General features: G+C 49.4%; 2 protein-coding genes and 1 long non-coding RNA gene across 8 annotated transcripts; 2 read left to right on the forward strand and 1 right to left on the reverse strand.

Moving 5' to 3' along the window:
- The first annotated feature begins 167 nt into the window (after positions 1-167).
- PIP4K2C (phosphatidylinositol-5-phosphate 4-kinase type 2 gamma) lies at positions 168-12,401 on the forward strand. Its single transcript, XM_003906665.4, is given in 11 exon segments — positions 168-466; positions 3,000-3,097; positions 4,090-4,186; positions 4,860-4,882; positions 4,884-5,004; positions 8,057-8,203; positions 8,392-8,430; positions 9,302-9,415; positions 9,789-10,056; positions 10,223-10,326; positions 10,506-12,401. Coding segments are annotated over 11 exon segments (1,266 nt in total). The 5' UTR covers positions 168-292; the 3' UTR covers positions 10,587-12,401.
- Positions 11,941-13,762, reverse strand: LOC103875789. The gene is made up of 3 exons (XR_001892714.3): positions 13,678-13,762; positions 13,198-13,244; positions 11,941-12,805 (listed from the first exon to the last, which is right to left on the reverse strand). It is a non-coding gene; the product is annotated as an uncharacterized LOC103875789 (long non-coding RNA).
- Positions 13,596-18,788, forward strand: DTX3 (deltex E3 ubiquitin ligase 3). 6 transcript variants are annotated; one of them, XM_009181082.4, is made up of 6 exons: positions 13,596-13,846; positions 15,174-15,236; positions 15,419-15,494; positions 15,855-16,603; positions 17,508-17,725; positions 18,065-18,788. In XM_009181082.4, coding segments are annotated over exons 3-6 (1,044 nt in total). In that variant the 5' UTR covers positions 13,596-13,846; positions 15,174-15,236; positions 15,419-15,493; the 3' UTR covers positions 18,141-18,788. The 6 variants fall into 6 exon arrangements, with proteins under 6 accessions (XP_009179346.1, XP_003906719.1, XP_009179342.1 ...); XM_003906670.5 differs by having other exon boundaries at positions 15,874-16,603; XM_009181078.4 differs by having other exon boundaries at positions 17,508-18,182.
- The last annotated feature ends 302 nt before the right edge of the window (positions 18,789-19,090 follow it).

A 19,090-nucleotide genomic window follows, 5' to 3' on the forward strand; every position in this document is an offset into this window, starting at 1 on the left:
GCCGCACCACGATCTCCTAGTTGACAGGTCGAGGGGCTTCGCGCGCCGCTTCCGTCGTCAGCTTACAGGGATCCCGCACGCCAGGTGAGCCCACACACTGCGCGGACATTGGGCAGGCAGGCGCTGGGGGCGGGGCCAGCGTCGCCCCGCCCCGTCCCGCCCCTCCCTGTTCGCGCGTCCGTTGTCCGGCCTCCGGTCACGTGACAGCGGCGCAGGTGAGCGCCGCTTCCGGGGTCGGGCTCCTGGATTGCTGCCGGCTCCGGCTTCCACTTAGTCGGTTGCGCGGGAGACTATGGCGTCCTCCTCGGTCCCACCAGCCACGGTACCGGCGGCGACAGCAGGCCCCGGCCCAGGTTTCGGCTTTGCCTCCAAAACCAAGAAGAAGCATTTTGTGCAGCAGAAGGTGAAGGTGTTCCGGGCGGCCGACCCGCTGATGGGTGTGTTCCTGTGGGGCGTAGCCCACTCGGTGAGAACCAGCCCTAGACCCCTGCAGTCCCGTTCAAACCCCTCGGCTCTCAGGCGTGCCTAATCCAGGCTCCAGCCTCCGGAGCCCCACGCAGTGCCACTCCCCTCCCCCGGGCTGTCTTGGTCCCTGCCCATCAATCCCCAGGTGTTCCCCCAGCAGGTTTTCTGACTGGGCTTTCTTCTCCCCATCAGTCCTTTACTGCTCCACTCTAGTTCCACCTTCCCCCCGTGAAATCCAGCTCCCTGTACGTTGACTCCTTCCTGCCATGTCTAGCTTCAGCCCCAGGCTACAGGGACTGACCAGGACCAGGCGCAAGCGGGGAGGACATTAGGGGGAGTGGCTTTTTCTCCGGTGGTTGTTGGTAAGAGTGTAGGTGGAGGGTGAGAGGCCGAGGGGAATAGATGGATGAAGTTCTTTCACTTTGCTTTCCACCTTGCTTCCCAGCCCCGGTCCTTGGCTTTTGAATCTTGGCTTTGTCTCGGTGAAGCTCCAGGTTTCCTGGACTTTCTAATCCTGCTTGTCCCTTCCTTTCCCTTCCAGAGGTACAGCATTTCAGAGAAGCTACCCCACCCTGAGCTAGAAGTTGCACTCTCTTAGGACTTATGTATATATGCCTTTGGTCTTAACTGCATCCTTATCGCTGGCTGGAGCGATCGTGTTTGGTGTAGGTGGTGGCGATTGTTGACCAAAGAGAAGGCTGAGGAGCTCTGTTCCTGCGGTCACTATGGTGGTGAACTTTTGAAGCAGGAAACTGCTCTGGGAGTTAGGAGGAGGCCTCCATCCCCTTTCCTGAGGATACCTCAGCTGAAAGAAGCACAGCCATTACCCATCTTCCATCAGGTCTGGAGTGGGAGAAATGCAGTGATCTCGAATGTGACACCGAATATTTTCGAAATCAACGTTCTTGAATGGTTATGGTCTTGGCTAGGCTGTGGAGATGGAAGTTGTGAGGAAGAATATCCGTTCTGTCACATTTTTAATTTGTGGTAAAGATTTTCTTAACCACAAATTAAGAATGTTGTTTGTGGCCAGTCGGATCCCTTTTGGATTTGTGGCTCTCCGGGTGGTAAGCTCTTAGTGAGTATTCAGTGGAAGGCACTTGGTATGGGGAAGGCTGATGGAGGTAGGACTGCCTCTCATATGTACCTTCCAGGTGATTCATCCATTCCCTGTGGGATGCTTAACAGGGAGGGTTTTCCCTTGTTAAGGATGGGGGAGTTACATGTAAGACCTACCTCAGCTTCCCTAGGTATATATACTCTAGCCCCAGCACCCCACCCTCTGCCAACACACATCTACTTCAAGTGTTTGGAATGGAGAAATTCCTTGAACATATGTCTTAGTGATGATTCAGCTTGCCTAGCAGGTGGAGAGGAGGGGGCAGGAGGAGCTGTAGCTGAATTTTAGGCTCAGAATCTCAAGTGGCTTTTTTTTTTTTTTTTGTCTGGAGGAATATGTTCTGTCCTCCTTTTCTACTGAGAACGGGAGGAGTTGGTTGCACTGCAGTGTGTGTGATTTAGGTTAGACTGCAGTTCATAGCCTCTGTGGAATGATCTAGTAAGGATAGGAAAGGCATTCATTTATTCAGTTAATAGACATGTCAGGATCACTGTGTGCCAAACATTGTGCTAGTTAGACACCTGAGAGATGCAGACGACTAGAATGAGCCCTTGCTCCTGAAGAGCTTGCAATCTGGATGGGTGAACTTACATAAACTAGCGATTGGAGTCATGCAGTAAAAAAGGCAGGTGAAAGATACTGTGGCAACACCAAGGAGAAAGTACAACTCAGGATTTCTAAGTACCAGAGCTCCCTTTCTACCCTGAATTAGCAGACTGCAGATCCTGGGGGCTGAGGAGAGCATGTGATGCTTGTGTCCTTTGGGCTGTGGGTTAGTTTGGCTTTAGGAAACAGATGCCTTAATGAGTTCATAGCCTCTGATTGCCTGCATTCACTCTGAAATCAGCTGCTCTTCCTTTACCTTACACCTAGACAGGTGGGGGCCTACTGCAAACAACTGGGTCAGAGTGGTCTAGGAAGACTGGTCCTGTTTGCAAAGAGATGCCTTTTGCAGGATCTGGACATTTATCCTTTTTGCTGCGGTTGGCCCCACAGAATCCCATTAATGCTCTTGTGCATATTAAAAATGCCTTTTTTTTCTTTTTCTAATGGAACATGTAGCTGCCTTGAGTTTGCAGAGTTTTTTTTTTTTTTTTTCTAGAATTTCTCACAGCTTTAAAAATAGTCCTGAGTTCCTTACAGGGTTAGCCTAATATAAAATGAGTGTTGTGAGCATGAAGTTCCACAGGGTGGGCGTGTTGGGGGCTGTGTGTGAGAGTTGCTTACTGTAGTCCTTCTTGGGCAGCAGAAGGGTTAGACGCATTCTCTCACTTCTGTCAAGCATATGCATAGCCAGTGTTTTTAAAGGAGTGAGGTTTGAGTGGCCCTTGCGTGACTGTTGCCCAGACACAGTGTGTGGGTAGCTCTCCACACCCTTCCCTATGGCTTCCCTATTCGTGCTTTGGCTTATCAGATCAATGAGCTCAGCCAGGTGCCTCTCCCAGTGATGCTACTGCCAGATGACTTTAAGGCCAGCTCCAAGATCAAGGTCAACAATCACCTTTTCCACAGGTAAGTGATGATCTTTGCCATTCTCATGTCAACCTTCTCAGAATGGAGTAATAAGTAATTTTAAAAGTTTCAGTGAGCTAAAAATTTAACATCCTTCCCAAATGCAGAAATTAGTTTTGTGCAAGGAAACCATGAGAATAATTTCTGGTGTTCCCTATATCCTTATATGAATCAGTGTTATCTGCCCTGTAGCCTGGCAATTCCATAGAGTAAATATGTGCAGATACCTGCTCTTTCTCTCTTTTTCTGCTTGTGACTTTGGAGATGCCGTGAGAACCATTAGCTTCTGACAGGGACTCCTTGAAAGAAAAACTTGAGTTCTCTAAGCCCTCCTAGTAAAAGAAGATGCCATTCAAAACAGTGGTGTCTGTTGCTGACTTTGGAATGCCTCTGACTTGTTTGAGATTTGGGAAATGGCTGCTGTTTGGATGGGTAGTAGATCCTGGTTCTACTATACCACTTACCAACCATGTTACTTAGGCAGATCACTGAGTCACTCTGAGACAGTCTTCCCTTCTATAAAATGGAAATAATATATTTTTTATAGGAACCTCGCAAGGGCCAGGCGTGGTGGCTCATGCCTGTAATCCTAGCACTTTGGGAGGTCAAGGCAGGTGGATCACTTGAGGTCAGGAGTTCGAGACCAGACTGGCCAATATGGCAAAACCCTGTCTCTACTAAAAATACAAAAAATCAGTCAGGCATGGTGGCACATGCCTGTGGTCCCAGCTACTTGGGAGGCTGAGGCAGGAGAATTGCTTGAACCCAGGGGACGGAGGTTGCGGTGAGCCGAGATTGCACCACTGCACTCCAACCTGGCAACAGAGTGAGACTCTGTCTCAAAAAATAATAATAATAAAAAATAAATAAAGGACCTAACAGAGTTTTATGAGAATCAAAGGAGGTAATATGTCTGAAGGTACACTATAAACTACCAAGTGTATGTAAATGTAATATTGTTTGTTTTCTTACTTTGAAAACCTGAATTTCAGGGAAAATCTACCCAGTCATTTCAAGTTCAAGGAGTATTGTCCCCAGGTCTTCAGGAACCTCCGTGATCGATTTGGCATTGATGACCAAGATTACTTGGTGAGAGTCCATTAAGGGGTGAGGGTAGCCCTTTCTCCCCAGCAACTGAGGAGTACTGTTTGGGACAGCCATATTTGGAGAAATGAGAAGCCTTGGCAAATATGATTCTTTACCTTTTTGTGATTGCAGCATTTTCAAAAATTAAATGAAAACTATAAACCTTGTCCTTGGGGGAAAAGATGTAGATACATTAAGAATTTTGGCCGGGCGCAGTGGTTCACGCCTGTAATCCCAACACTTTGGGAGGCCGAGGTGGGCAGATCACCTGAGGTCAGGAGTTTGAGACCAGCCTGGCCAACATGGCAAAACCCCGTCTCTACTAAAGATACGAAAATTAGCCAGGTGTGGTGGTGCACATCTGTAGTCCCTGCTACTTGGGAGGCTGAGGCAGGAGAATTGCCTGAACTTGGGAGGTGGAGATTGCAGTGAGCTGAGATCGCACCACTACACTCCAGCCTGGGTGACAGAGTGAGACTCCTTGTCAAAAAATTTAAAAAAAAAAAAGAATTTTGCATTCAGTTTCTTTCAGTCCACATATGAACACCTGATGAGGAACCTGTGCTGAATCTCCTACCCCAGGGATTCATCCACTTTCAGCTGACCATTTTCTTATGACTTGTTTCTGCATATAAAGGGGGAGGAAAAGAGCCTCTGGCCCATTTTGTGTCCCCAGGTGTCCCTTACCCGAAACCCCCCCCAGCGAAAGTGAAGGCAGTGATGGTCGCTTCCTTATCTCCTACGATCGGACTCTGGTCATCAAAGAAGTATCCAGTGAGGACATTGCTGACATGCATAGCAACCTCTCCAACTATCACCAGGTCAGGCCTCTCTCTAGCCCCATTCTTTCCCTCTCCTCCCTACTCACATATAGCTCAGCTGCTATCAGTAATAGATGCTGACTGGGGAGAAAACTCATTGGAAGAGAGAAGCCATAATCATATCTAGCCCTAAATGGGATGAGGGAAGCTATTCTGTCTGATAAGATTTACAGACCGGGCGCAGTGGCTCACACCTGTAGTCCCAGCACTTTGGGAGGCTGAGGCGGGAGGATCACCTGAGGTCGGGAGTTCGAGACCAGTTTGACCAACATGGAGAAACCCTGTCTCTACTAAAAATACAAAATTAGCTGGGCACGGTGACTCATGCCTGTAATCCCAGCTGCTTAGGAGGCTGAGGCAGGAGAATCACTTGAACCTGGGAGGCAGAGGTTGTGGTGAGCTGAGATCATGCATTTGCACTCCAGCCTGGGCAACAAGAGCAAAACTGTGTCTAAAAAAAAAAAAGAAAGAAAGAAAAAGAAAAAAGATTAAACAAAAGATTGACTTGGAGTGTGGAGTTTATGGAATGTTTTGGCAGTAAAAACACTCTTCTTGAATGTCTCTACTGAAGGAAAAATTTCACCAAAATCAGTGAGCAAGGGGAATACATCAAGCGTCCAAAAGGAGTCGTCGGTTTATGCAACAAATATTGAATATCTCTTATTAGGCCTTATGTTAGGCAGTAGAGAAGGAGGTAAATGAAACATTTGTGGCCCTTACAGATCCCTTGGTCTAATGGCAGTGACCAGTGACTCAGTAGCACACAGCAAGATATATACAATAGTAGAAGTCTGTACAGAATGTTCTGAAGCTAGAGAAGAGCATCCTAACTCACCTGGGGAAAGAAGTGAATTTGGGAGGCTAAAGAGAGTTTTTTAGAGGAGATACTGTAAGAGTTGATCCTTGAACGACTAGTAGAGATTAACCATTGGACAGGGTGGAAGAGCATTCTAGGCAAAGGAAAATAGCACTAGTAAGGTACAGAGCTATGAGAGAACTTGGCGTTAGGAAACTGCAAGAAATTCCATTTGGATGGGATATAATATTATGGAAATAGGCAGGAACCAGATTGTGAAGAGGCTTATAAGCCCCACAAAGAAGTTTGGGCTTTATCCTGAAGGTGGTTTTGCAAAGGGCATGATATATTTGTAATTTAGAAATATTTAGAAAATGTGACAGCATTTTAGAGAATGGATTGGTGGGAGGTGACGCTCGGAGGGTGGATACCAGTTAGGAGGCAATTTTAATAGTCCAGGGTAGAAATGGTGAAGACCTGAGGGAGTGATGGTGATCGGGATAGAAAGGAAGACCTATGGGAGAACTGAGATTTAAGAGACAGGGGCCTCCAAGTTCCTGGTGAGGGATAACTGGGTGCCCATTCGCCAGAAATTAGAAACAGAGGAACAGGTTTTTGGAGGAAAAAAGTTCTGATTTGGACATACTGAATTTGAGGTTTCTGCAATTCATCCAGATGAGGATGTCCAGTAAGTGGTTGGGGCATGGGTACAGAATTCAGGAAAAAGGATTAGACTGGGAGTATAGGTTTGAGAATTATATGTGAATAAGTGATCATTAAAACCATGACTATAGATACGATTATCGTAGGGCGGTTGTGTGCAGTGAAATGAAAAGAAAGTTGAGGACAACCTAAAGGAGCAAGTGAAGAGATGAGCCCATAAAGGAAACTAAGAGTAGATCGACACTTTTAGTTATTTATGCTGTACTACATTCCATAAAGGATTCGAGGACAGAGAGGAGGGGAAAATCGGGAAGGTAGTATAATAAGAGCTGAGGATGAAGAGAGTTTTAAGAAGAGACTGGTCAATAGGATCAAGTGCCACGAAGCTGAAATACAACAATGACTAGAATACTTACTAGATTTGACAACTGAGGGATATGGGGGAGATTTCAGAGGAGAAATGAGGTATAAACCTGATTTCAGTGATTCAAGGTGTGAATGAGAGACAGGAGATGAATTTATTGCTGATTACTTTTCTGAGAAGGTTGGCTGTGAAGAGAAAGAGGCAGCACACAGAAAGAGAGATGGTAAGCACTGAAGGAATAATTTTTTTTTTTTTTTGAGAGACAGGATCTCACTATGTTGCCCAGACTGGTCCCAAACTCCTGGGCTCAAGCGATCCTCCTGCTTCAGCCTCCCAAGTAGCTAAATTACAGGTGTGAGCCTGGCTTAATAGGATAATTTTTTAAAAAGAATCCAAGTTGTAGGCCGGGCGCAGTGGCTCATGCCTGTAATCCTAGCACTTTGGGAGGCCGAGCTGGGCAGATTGCCTGAGTTCAGGAGTTCGAGACCAGCCTGGGTAACACAGTGAAACCCCACCTCTACTAAATACAAAAAATTAGCTGAGCATGGCAGTGTGCACCTGTACTCCCAGCTACTCGGGAGGCTGTGGCAGGAGAATTGCTTGAACCTGGAAGGCGGAGGTTACAGTGAGTCGAGATTGCGCCACTTTACTCCAGCCTGGGCAATAGAGTGAGACTCCATCTCCAAAAAAAAAAAAAAGAAAAAAAAATCCAAATTGTAGGCCATCACGCAGACTTTTTTTTTTTTTTTTAGGTGTAAAAATCTGTGTTTATATTACAGTGACAGAATGATACAGTACAGCTCAACCCGATGCAGACATTTTAAACTATGGGAATCTAGCCTATGAAGAAACACTGCTCTAGATAAAATGATTTAATTGATAAGATGTAAGTTCTAATCCTGATTCTGTGCCACTTGCATATAGAGAGGGTCTAAAATAAGGATAACAACATTTAACCTCCCTCATCTCAAAGAATGATAAAGGTGAATCGAGAGATAACACTTTAAAATTAAGAGATGTAAAATGGAAAGAATCAGAGGAAAGGGGGATTCAGAAATGGCATGGATAACCTGGAGCATTTTGGGGAAGCTTCTACCACTTTTGACTTTGTAACCTCTCTACTTGAAGTCTTCTGCTCCACCCTGGAATGGCAGTGTTTGAATTTCCCTGGACTGTTTGTGTATCTGCTACTCAGTCTCTCCCCATTCCTTCCCCTTCTTTCACTATAGTACATTGTGAAGTGCCATGGCAACACACTTCTGCCCCAGTTCCTGGGGATGTACCGAGTCAGTGTGGACAATGAAGACAGCTACATGCTTGTGATGCGCAATATGTTTAGCCACCGTCTTCCTGTGCACAGGAAGTATGACCTAAAGGTAAGAAGAGGATATCTCGGACTTAGAGGGAGGCTCCTGATAGCCTGAGAATGGGGAAGACCCTGGGAGGTCTTTGGATGATTCCTTTTAAGGGAAAGAAGGCTGGGTTTGAGTACTCATCTTAGGGGCTGGGTTCTGACTGTTCTTTTAGCCACTTCTACTGACTTGGTCTTTGGGTCTCTCTGCAGGGTTCCCTAGTGTCCCGGGAAGCCAGCGATAAGGAAAAGGTGATAGTAATTTTATGTGCTAGGGTGAGGGATGAGGGATGAGGGAGGGCAGATGAGCGGAACTTCTTAGGATGGAGAGGCCACTCTATATAGGAATAGGGATTACTAGCTATTTATTATCTTAAACCACTTAAAAGAAGAGGGGGGTAAACTTCTGTTGATCCGGGGATTGTTTGGAAGGGGCAGTGGGAGCAGCTGCTTTAACACTGGCATGGATTATTCCATATGGAAGGCTTGGGGATGGGTGAGGATGCCAGACTTGAAGAGCAAAATGTTTAACTTCCACTTCCCATTCTGGGTTATTTTATTCAAGCAGCTATTTTGCTTAAGAAGACACAGGCCGGGCAGGTGGCTCATGCATGTAATCCCAGCACTTTAGAAGGCCAAGGCAGGAGGACTGCTTGAGCCCGGGAGTTCCAGACCAGCCTAGGCAACGTAATCTCTACAAAAAACAAAAAAATTAGCTGGGCGTGGTGGCATGTGCCTGTAGTCCCAGCTACTCGGGAGGCTGAGGTGGGAGAATCACTTGAGTCCGGGAGGTTGAGGCTACAGTGAGCTGAGATCGCACCACTATCATTCCACCCTGGGCAATAGAGTGATCGAGATCCTATCTCAAAAAAAAAAAAAAAAAGTCAGCCTGGAGGGTCTTGACTGAAAACCATAAGCAGAGAGTAGTGGGATGTGATTGGGGATACAGCTGTAGTGACTGAGTCTGTGGAAGTCACTGGAGGTGAGAACAAACCAGGGAAGCATCACAGTGTGGAGTTAGATGAGATCTAACTGAGCTAGCATAGAGCCCTAGACAGAAGGTGGGATTTTGAGACCTTGGGAAAGAGATATGCTCCCAAGATGTCCCTTTACCTATTCTTAGGTTAAAGAATTGCCCACCCTTAAGGATATGGACTTTCTCAACAAGAACCAGAAAGTATATATTGGTGAAGAAGAGAAGAAAATATTTCTGGAGAAGCTAAAGAGAGATGTGGAGGTGATGATTGGGTGCTCTGGGAAATGGCTTTCCTTTTTTTGCTATCTAGAGGGTAGTTGTCTCTTTCATTCACAGTATAAGGGAGCTCCACCCCTTCCCTTTATTCTTCAGGTCCTCTGCATGTATGGGGGTTTAGTATGAGACATGAAAAACCCCTGGAGTTGACCCATGGAAGGGGTGGCTGGAATAAGCTAAAAGGATGATCTTAGATACCAGGACATGTAGGCACTAAAGGGCAGTGGTATGCCCTGCAACCTTAATTTTTACACTTCCTTTCTCCAGGAGGGCCCCAGAAATTCAAAGGTACAGGTACGGGGTGATACCTAGCAGTGAAGAGTGAGAGAGAGGTGTCTGATTTGTCAGTGGGTCTCAGTTTCTAGTGCAGCTGAAGATCATGGACTACAGCCTTCTGCTGGGCATCCACGACATCATTCGGGGCTCTGAACCAGAGGAGGAAGGGCCCGTGCGGGAGGATGAGTCAGAGGTGGATGGGGACTGCAGCCTGACTGGACCTCCTGCTCTGGTGGGCTCCTATGGCACCTCCCCAGAGGGTATCGGAGGCTACATCCATTCCCATCGGCCCCTGGGCCCAGGAGAGTTTGAGTCCTTCATTGATGTCTATGCCATCCGGAGTGCTGAAGGTGAGAGAACCGGGACAATTTAAGGGTGGAGAGGGGATTGTTCCTGAAGGGCAGAGACCAGAGTGGTGGGGGAGAGCCTGATGAGCTTTTCAGAACAAAACTGACTGGTTCCTGGAGAAAGGGAATTGGAACTAAACCTGCTCTGAATCGTTGGTCTCTCTCCCAGGAGCCCCCCAGAAGGAGGTCTATTTCATGGGCCTCATTGATATCCTTACACAGTATGATGCCAAGAAGAAAGCAGCTCATGCAGCCAAAACTGTCAAGCATGGGGTGAGAGTTCCCAAAAGCCTTTCCTTTCCTGTCTTGACTATTCTTTGGGAAGAGACAGCCTCTTGTGCCAGAGCAATGGGGTGGCAAAAGAATGGAAGTGGTCTGGGGTAGATTGGGTGGGGGTGATGGGGACGGGTGCTAGGGTGGCCTGCCACATTGTTCCATATCTTCTCTCACAGGCTGGGGCAGAGATCTCTACTGTCCATCCGGAGCAGTATGCTAAGCGATTCCTGGATTTTATTACCAACATCTTTGCCTAAGAGACTGCCTGATTCTCTCTGATGTTCAAGGTGGTGGGGTTCTGAGACGCTTGGGGGAATTGTGGATATTCTAGCCACCACTTCTCTTATTCCTTTGCTAAATTCAGGCTGCAGGCTCCTTCCATCCAGATAACTCCATCCTGTTGAGTAGGCTGTTTCTGACCCTCAGAAATACATTGTCCCTTTTCCCCCTTTGCCCATTTTTCTTCCCTCTCCCTCCCCACAAGAAGTCTGCTTGTAGTATTAGAATGTCATTGTTGACTCTCTCCCAAGTGCCTTGATCTTTGTAATATCTCCTGTTGTTTCTATGATATAGGAGCTAGGGGAAGGGGGTTGTTTGTCATCTTCAGGACCTGACTGGACAGATGGACCTGGCTCAAGCAACTACTCTGGATGCACGTTGCTGTGTGGGATGAACTAAAAGTGTCTGAATTTTGCTGATAACTTTATAGAACTCACTATGGCATGCTTCCCTCCTGGTGGGCCCTAGGATGGATGACAGTCAGGATACTACAGATGTGGGTGCAGGCATGCACACACACGATGGAATATGGCCAGTCCTACCCAGGTGGGGTAAAGAGTGGGTCAGCAACCTGGCACCTCACAGAGGTGGGACCTAAGAGAACTCTTGTGATTATGCAGAGAATTGGATTGGGTCTCTGTCAAAGATTGAGTAATCTCTTCCCTCACCTCAATTCCATCTCCACTCATCTCTACATCTGGGCACAGGAGCCCAGAGATGGCCAAAATCATTCAAGCCTGGGGGAAGGTGTTTGACTACTGCTGCTCTTCACCAGAACCTCACACCTCTCCTGGGACTGGAACCCTTCAGTGGGTTTGTGGCCAGTTTTGGAGGCTGGGATGATGGGCCAGGGTGTAAGATTCATTCTCCATGTTAAATTTCCTTTCATCCTGCCTAGCCATCCCCAAGGTTTATTTCCAGAAGAAAGGAATATCTCTACTTGGATCAATTCTGGTCATTTCAAGAGGATGGAGGCCTCAAGTGTGGGAACTTCCCCTACTCCCTGGATGTGTGTGCCTAGCACACTTCCTTCTCCCTCCCCTTTTTTCCAGTTGGATTTGTTTTTCTGTTCTCTTCTGTCCTGTCTTATACTGCAACTGTGTCTCCTAGGGGACAGATGGCCTTCTTTGTCATCTTCACTCTCCACCCCCAGAGAGGAGTCAGAGCCATAACTCAATCACTCAGCCCCTCCAAAGATAGTTGAGTTGATGTGTGATATTCTCATAATGTTGAGAACCCTGATGAGATATATTATCTTCCCCTCGCTACAATGCCTCTGGGGCCAAGGCACCCATTCTTCTTGGTATCCTCCATCCCTCTTGAGGCTTCCACTTTTTTTTTTTTTTAAACATAAAGGTGGGCACCAGCAACTGGCCTGTGGTGATGCAAAGCTGCTTTGCTCTGTATCTGGCTGGACTGATCTGTCTCACAAGAAGCCATGAGGCCATAGGGAGAAGCTCTCTCTCCCCTTCATCTTCTGCTCCAAAGGTGGTAACAAGAGGCGTACCCATTGGGGTTGGAGCCCCCTTATAACATCTTCCTGTCAGAAGACTGATGGATCTTTTTCATTCCAACCATCTCCCTTTCCCCCGATGAATGCAATAAAACTCGGACACCAGCAACCGTTGTTCTTTAGAAATGGGTTTTCTGATCGCATGGCTGATGTATTATGGGCAGTATGGATGTCTTCATTTGTTGCTTCTGTTTTTCATCTTTTTTTGTTTTATTAATAAAAAATTGTGTATTTGCTCCCATTACTATCATAATACAGGGAATAAATTATTCAATCCAAATTCCTGTACAGAAATTTTTATTTTTTTATTTTATTTTTATTTTTTTAATTTCACTTCTCTGAGGAAGCCTGTGCTTAAGGGTGCAGAGACCAGCTGAAGAATTCTGGTGTTCAAGGTGTTGGGCCCCTAACTAAGGATGTGGGTTTCTAGACAGATGGCTGGGAACGTTTTTTAAAAAGCTGTGAAGGGTGTGCACTGGAATGGAAAACTTAGTCTTCAACTTCGTGGAAGGTCAGAGGTAGTGAGGGCCAGGGAAGGGTAGGGTGATGGGACCCTTCCTCTTCCCTGAGTTCTGGGCTTGCTAACACTCCATCTTTGTAAAGGTGAGTAGGCCTCTCAGCCCACCAGCTAAAAGAAACGGAATCCAGTATTCCCCCAGGCTTCCTGGGAAAGCTGTCTTCTTCCTGGAGGGAAGGAAGAGTACAGCAGAGTCCTGGGAAAGTGAAGAAAGTGACCAGCCCTCCAGTCTAGAGGGGGAGTGAAAAAGGGGTGGATGAATAGAGGTTGTTGCCAGTTTGGGAGATTCCTGTCTTGGCTGAGGAAGTCTTTTGGCTGGTGGAAAAACCTGGCTTGATGTGGCCCTAGGGAAGTGAGTTGAATTGGGCAGAGACTGCTTGATGTGGGAAGCAGAGCAGAGCTTTTTTTTTTTTTCCTGAGAGTTTTTAACTCTATTTGAACCATACACACTTGACACTACCACCACCTCAAGCCATTTTTTAAAAAATGTATTCGTTTCCCATTCTGCACCAGCCTCCATATCCCTGTTTGTGGAAAGAGAAAAATCAGAGGCACTTACCAATGACCAACTGAGAGCAGGTTGTGGGGGTCACAGGAGGTAACAATCTAGAAAGAGGCAGATGAGGGAGGGGATTGAAATAGTTTAGTACCCGGATTTGTTTATTTTTTAAAACCAATGCTTTTTTTTACTATGACTCTTCCCATCCCACATTGTTCCTCAAAGGCCCTTCTACCATAAGGATTCAAAAAATTGCCGCCCTCCCCCCCGAATCCCCATATACCCACCAACACTTCACCCACCCATCCACCACCAGCTCCCCGGAGCTGCTACGCAGCTGGCTGGGAAAGAAAAGGGAGAGTGCTCCGCCGGGAGCGGGGAGCGAGAAGGGTGGCGTCTCCAGGGATTTAACCTCCTACCCTCAGTTCCATGACGCCACCCCCTCCCTCCAAAGACTGGAACAGCGCCTCCATTTTTGTTTTGGGGAGGAAGGGCAGGGGCTTGCGGATAGAAGGGGGTCAAAGGAACGGTGATTATCACCTGTGAGGGGAAAGAGGGTGCTGTCCTCCCTCCTTCCCTTTCCCTCAGCCTGCACCCCCTGCAACCCCCAACCTTTCGGGGTCTCCCCCCCGCCTTGTTGCTAAGGCCCGGACCGTCATCCCAGCAACAGCCTCAGTCATGTGACCGGCAATGGCGGCGCTGACGAGAGGTAGGTGAGCCCGGCGCCCCCCACACCCACCGCGCGCCCCCCAGGCCCCGCTCGCACCCCTCACACGCCCCTCGCTCCCCTGGCGTCCCCTCTTCCATCTCCCCTCCCCGCGCGCGGCTCCGGGTTCCCCGCTCCGTGCCCGGCCGATCATCTTTCTAGCACCCTCCAGCCTTGGCCTCCATTCGGGGGTTCTGAGGGCTGCGATCGGGGCCGACATGCATCCCCGCCCGGCAATGGGGATCCGGGGGCTTTGGCGAGTGAGGGATGTGGGGAGTTGGTTCCGGGTCGGGTCTTGGAGGAGGCCGTGGGGGTAGGGCGGGAGCTGCCTCAGTGGATGCCCCCAGGGACCCTTGCCCTTCCGGGCTGTCCCTCCCTCTGGCCTCTATCTAGAGGGAGAGACTGTCCCTTGTCCGGCCTGGGTTCCCACAGAGGAATCACAGACCCACCCTAAACTGTGGCCCCGCCTCCCTTTTCTGTGCCAGCAGGACTTGGAGCTAGGACACCTAGGTCCTGGGTCCCCTGTGATGGGGAGGGGGGTGTTGCAGCGCAGATACACTGTATGGGCTGAGACTCTAGGGTTCCATTTTCACTTTATGAATCTCGAGGTGCATCTGGCCTTGGGGGACGATGATGGAGGCATGAAGGGACAGCTGCTCCTTTTTGGATCAGTCATTGAATGGAGGTCACACTAATGGCCCTTCTTTCTGTTTGAGCTGCACTTGGAAGTGTTGTGGGTACAGCCTGGTAGCCCAATGCGACCAGACTCAGGGGAAACATCAGGCCCCTCCAGCTGAGCCCTTGTGTGAGCCCCGCCCCTCCCTAAATGCCAGACTTAGGAGCTGACAGACAGCCCTGCCTGTGCTGGGTTTAAAAGGTGACAATGAGAACTTTGTTATTGCAGGGGCTGCTGCCACTTTGTTCACATCCTTAACAGACTTCAGCAGAAGGGACTGAGTTAGCTCTCAAGGAAGGCTCCCTGGCAATAGGGGCTGAATTATTTGGGAACGTGGAGCAGGGCGAGGAGTTGGAAAGCATAGGAAATATTCCGGTCCATGTGATCTGAGGGAGGTGGCAAGAAGACCTCCACCTGTGTGGGCGTTTTCTTTCCTGACATCTTTTATGTGTGCCCTAGGCTTTCTTGGGGGCCTCAGAGCTGGGGAAGAAAGGAGGAAGGTTAGCATGTTCCTTCTTGAGCAACTTGGGGAGAAGCTGATGATGGAATTCTGCAGAGGAGAGAGGAGATGGAAGTGGAGTTTTTATTTCTGGGTTGGCTGAGGGAAATGGTAACATTTGCCATCATAACTTTTTACCCTTCCCCTATTCCCAGTCCTGGTCAGCTGAGTGGAAATAGAAGGATTTCTGCTGCCATCATCTTCCATGGGCTTCCCAGGTATCTCCCCCACCAGGGATCCTCAATTTTCACCCTTAAGCTGGTTTCCTTCATTCCATGTTACCATTCTCAGTAACCTATACCCAGGTTTCTGTCTCTGTTCCATGGGCTGCTGGGTTGGGGGCCATGGGAATTGGGAGAAGGGGTTTCTCACTTTCCTTCCTTTTTTTCCACCCTACCAGCTCACACGACCTACAAGTAGGGAGCAGGGAAAAAAGAGTGAGCCTGCATGCCAATTCTAAGCTCTTCAGGATCAAAGTAAGCAAAAAGGAGGGGCAAAAAGGAGGGGCAAAAAGTCTCCCTCCCCTTTAAAGAGCCCATTTTCCCCCCCAGAAGTGGGAGGGGCAAATTGTTTCTATGATCTGGGAGAAATGACAGGAGAAATAAGACTGATACTTGGCTTAGATGATAATACAGCTCTGGAAACTTTTTTGCTCTTCAGTGGGCGCTGGGTTTGGAAGATAAGGGGAGAGAGAATATGAATTTGGGGGAAGGGTTGGGGATTAGGCTTTGAGAAAACAGAGGTAATAGAGGGTTTGGAAGGAACCTGAAGTAGGAGGCACTGATACTTGTCAAATGGGGACCCCCCACCCTGAGTCCCTTTCACCCTGGGGGCAGTGTCGTTCGTCCTGTCCAGAATGGCAGCCTGTGGAGGCACCTGCAAGAACAAAGTGACTGTCTCCAAGCCTGTGTGGGACTTCCTGAGCAAAGAGACCCCAGCCCGGCTGGCCCGGCTTCGGGAGGAGCATCGTGTGTCCATCCTCATAGATGGCGAGACTTCTGACATCTATGTTCTCCAGCTTTCCCCACAGGGCCCTCCCCCGGCCCCTCCCAATGGGCTCTACCTAGCCCGGAAGGCTCTTAAGGGGCTGCTAAAAGAGGCAGAGAAAGAGCTGAAGAAAGCTCAGAGGCAGGGGGAGCTGATGGGCTGCCTGGCTCTGGGGGGTGGAGGGGAGCACCCTGAGATGCACCGCGCAGGCCCACCCCCTCTCCGAGCAGCCCCACTTCTGCCCCCAGGGGCTCGGGGGCTCCCCCCTCCTCCTCCCCCCCTGCCCCCACCGCTTCCTCCTCGCCTTCGGGAGGAGGCAGAAGAGCAGGAGAGCACCTGCCCCATCTGTCTGGGGGAGATCCAGAATGCCAAGACATTGGAGAAGTGCCGGCATTCATTCTGCGAGGGCTGCATCACCCGGGCTCTGCAGGTGAAAAAGGCCTGCCCCATGTGCGGCCGCTTCTATGGGCAGCTGGTGGGCAACCAGCCCCAGAATGGGCGGATGCTGGTCTCTAAGGACGCCACCCTCCTACTACCCAGCTATGAGAAGTATGGCACCATTGTCATCCAGTACGTCTTCCCGCCCGGTGTCCAGGGGGTAAGAAGACCATGGCCCGCCCTTACCCTTTGGCTCTCCCCAGGCTCTGACCTAGGAAAACCGGGTGAGGGTGAGTGTGCTTGTTAGATGTGAGACAGTCTTGCTGTCTTCCACTATGCCCTCTTACTCAGTGCCCTAGACCTAGGAGGTCCCTGTGAGGCCCAGCTTTTCCATCCCTGTGATCCCAAGGCACATGTGAAAATCAGATATGAGCTAGGAAAAAAAAGCAAGTCAGATACGAGAGAAAGGAATTGCATATTACTTCCTTGATGAACACAAATACTGTGCTGACATCTTGGCAGAGGTAAATTCTGTGGAGGTGGTGGCTTAGGGGCAGGGAGGCACAATAGGAAGGGATCTGACCAACCCAACAGAGCGAGGAGCATCACTCGGTAAAAACGGGAGTGGTCAAGGCCTATAGGTGTCTTCCTGCTGGACAAAGAGTAATGTGCAATTCTGGCTGCAGACGGTTGAAGAAGCTGCAGAGAAGACTGATGGAAAATGGAACAGGTTAGACAGTGGCAGAAACATTAGGAATATTTTCAGGTTAAGGGAAGGCTGAAAGATAGATTATTCTGTCTTCACATTTCTGCTGAGTTGTCTGGAGTATAGGGACCAGCTACCTTCCATCACTTCTGAGAATCCATTTGTTGCTGAATGGAGACTTGAGGGATTGAGACAGCAGAAAAAACCTCTTAACATGTAAAGATTATGCTCTGAAACAGGCTCTTGCTGCCAAGGCCATATAATCTCTCCTTCTGTGGAAAGCTGTCAGCCTGTTGCTGCCCTATCCGCATTAGCTGGGGATGCTCAGACAGAGACTGGCCTGGATGATGCTTCACTGGCATCTGGGCCTTAGGATGCCTGGCTGCTCACTGCCCACTCTGCTTCACCTTCCTCCTAGGCTGAACACCCAAACCCAGGAGTTCGGTATCCTGGCACCACACGGGTGGCCTACCTCCCGGACTGCCCTGAGGGCAACAAGGTGCTGACCCTGTTCCGCAAGGCGTTTGACCAGCGTCTCACCTTCACTATCGGCACGTCCATGACCACAGGGAGACCGAATGTCATCACCTGGAATGACATCCACCACAAGACCAGCTGCACAGGGGGACCCCAGCTGTGCGACCCCTCTTCATTTCCTTTCCCTTGGCTCCTCCCCTTTCCTCCATTTCCACTGAGGGACCCATCAACCCCTTGCTCTGGGAGCCTCCTAACTGGAGAAGACCACTTCCAAACTGTTCAGCCGTCTCAGTTTCTCCTACATTCAGCCTGGTCCTGGTGTGCCCAGCTTAGCCTACAAAAATAAGCAGAATTGGGCTAAGTTATCTTGGGTTTGGAGGTGTCCTCCCTTAGGGGAGGTGGGGAGGTATCTGAGTCACCTAGAATAAGGGTGAGCATGGGGATAATAGCAAGTTCCAACAGCTAACAACCCTCACCCTCATTTCTCTTTGCTCCCAGGTTTGGGTACCCAGACCCTACCTACCTGACCCGGGTGCAAGAGGAGCTGAGAGCGAAGGGTATCACAGATGACTGAAGGACATCGCCTTTGCCAAGGCCCCTGCTGTCCACCTCTACTAGGACCCAGCAGAAGCCTCTTTCTCCTCTCTGCCCCCCGCCCCCCACAACACACCTGTAGGGGACCTGTCTGACTGGGAAGGGCGTTCTGAGAGGGAGGGGGCAATCCCTTCCCCCATCCCCCACCGGCCAAGTGTTTCAATGCAGTGTGAGCCACTCCCTTCTGGCAGAGGCCGACCTCCGAGGCTCTGTTCTCCGCTCCCGGTGTACATATATTCCCGGTTTCCCTGCCCCTCCAATGCCCTTGGCTTTTTCTGGTGTGCTGTGCTCCATGACCAAGCCGAGAAAGGACCTAGGGTGGGGAAGGGAGGGTCTCTTGATTCCCAACTGCCCCCACATACTGCTTCACCGCTGAACTTAGGGTGCTGGAGAGGAGGAATTGGGCTGATATGAGCTCCCCACCACCCCCCATGGAGCCGGCTGTGTGTGTTCATCAGATACAGTTCTCCCTTAACCTTGTCCTTTCTTTCCTGTGTCCCAGTCTCCGTCAGTCTGTCTTTCTCCGCTCTTCTCTGACCCCTGTGAGGAACCTCCTTACCCTGTTCTGGAATCGCTGCCAGACTGTAGCTTTTAATTTAATAAAAATAAAGTAAAATATGCAACTCTTCATGCCACACCCGTTCTTTTCCAGGGACTGGGTGGGGGTGGGGTGGGGAGAGGGACCTGCTGGAAAGGGGAGAGGGGGTGATAGGGAGATCCCTGTGTGCCCTCCCAGCCCCTCTGCCTCCTGAGGACCTGGGGAACGGGATGCACCAGCGGGCTTTGTAGTAATACTGCGAAACCCTGGGCCACACTTCGATGCTGGAATTAGTATTAAGAGGGTGTTTTTTTGTTGTTCAACCATCGCTGTAGAGAAAAGAACAACCCTACCCCCTTTGCGAAGTTTGGCTGGGGTGGGAGTGGGGGCGG

Source organism: Papio anubis, chromosome 9, assembly GCF_008728515.1.
Source record: "Papio anubis isolate 15944 chromosome 9, Panubis1.0, whole genome shotgun sequence".
In the NCBI taxonomy this organism is placed as follows: domain Eukaryota; kingdom Metazoa; phylum Chordata; class Mammalia; order Primates; family Cercopithecidae; genus Papio; species Papio anubis.

Coding starts and splice junctions, on each gene's coding strand:
- DTX3 (XM_009181076.4), top strand. CDS start 15,466: ATGCCAATTCTAAGCTCTTCAGGATCAAA. Junction 15,495..15,873: donor CTAAGCTCTTCAGGATCAAA/GTAAGCAAAAAG, acceptor CGTCCTGTCCAG/AATGGCAGCCTGTGGAGGCA. Junction 16,604..17,507: donor TCCCGCCCGGTGTCCAGGGG/GTAAGAAGACCA, acceptor CCTTCCTCCTAG/GCTGAACACCCAAACCCAGG.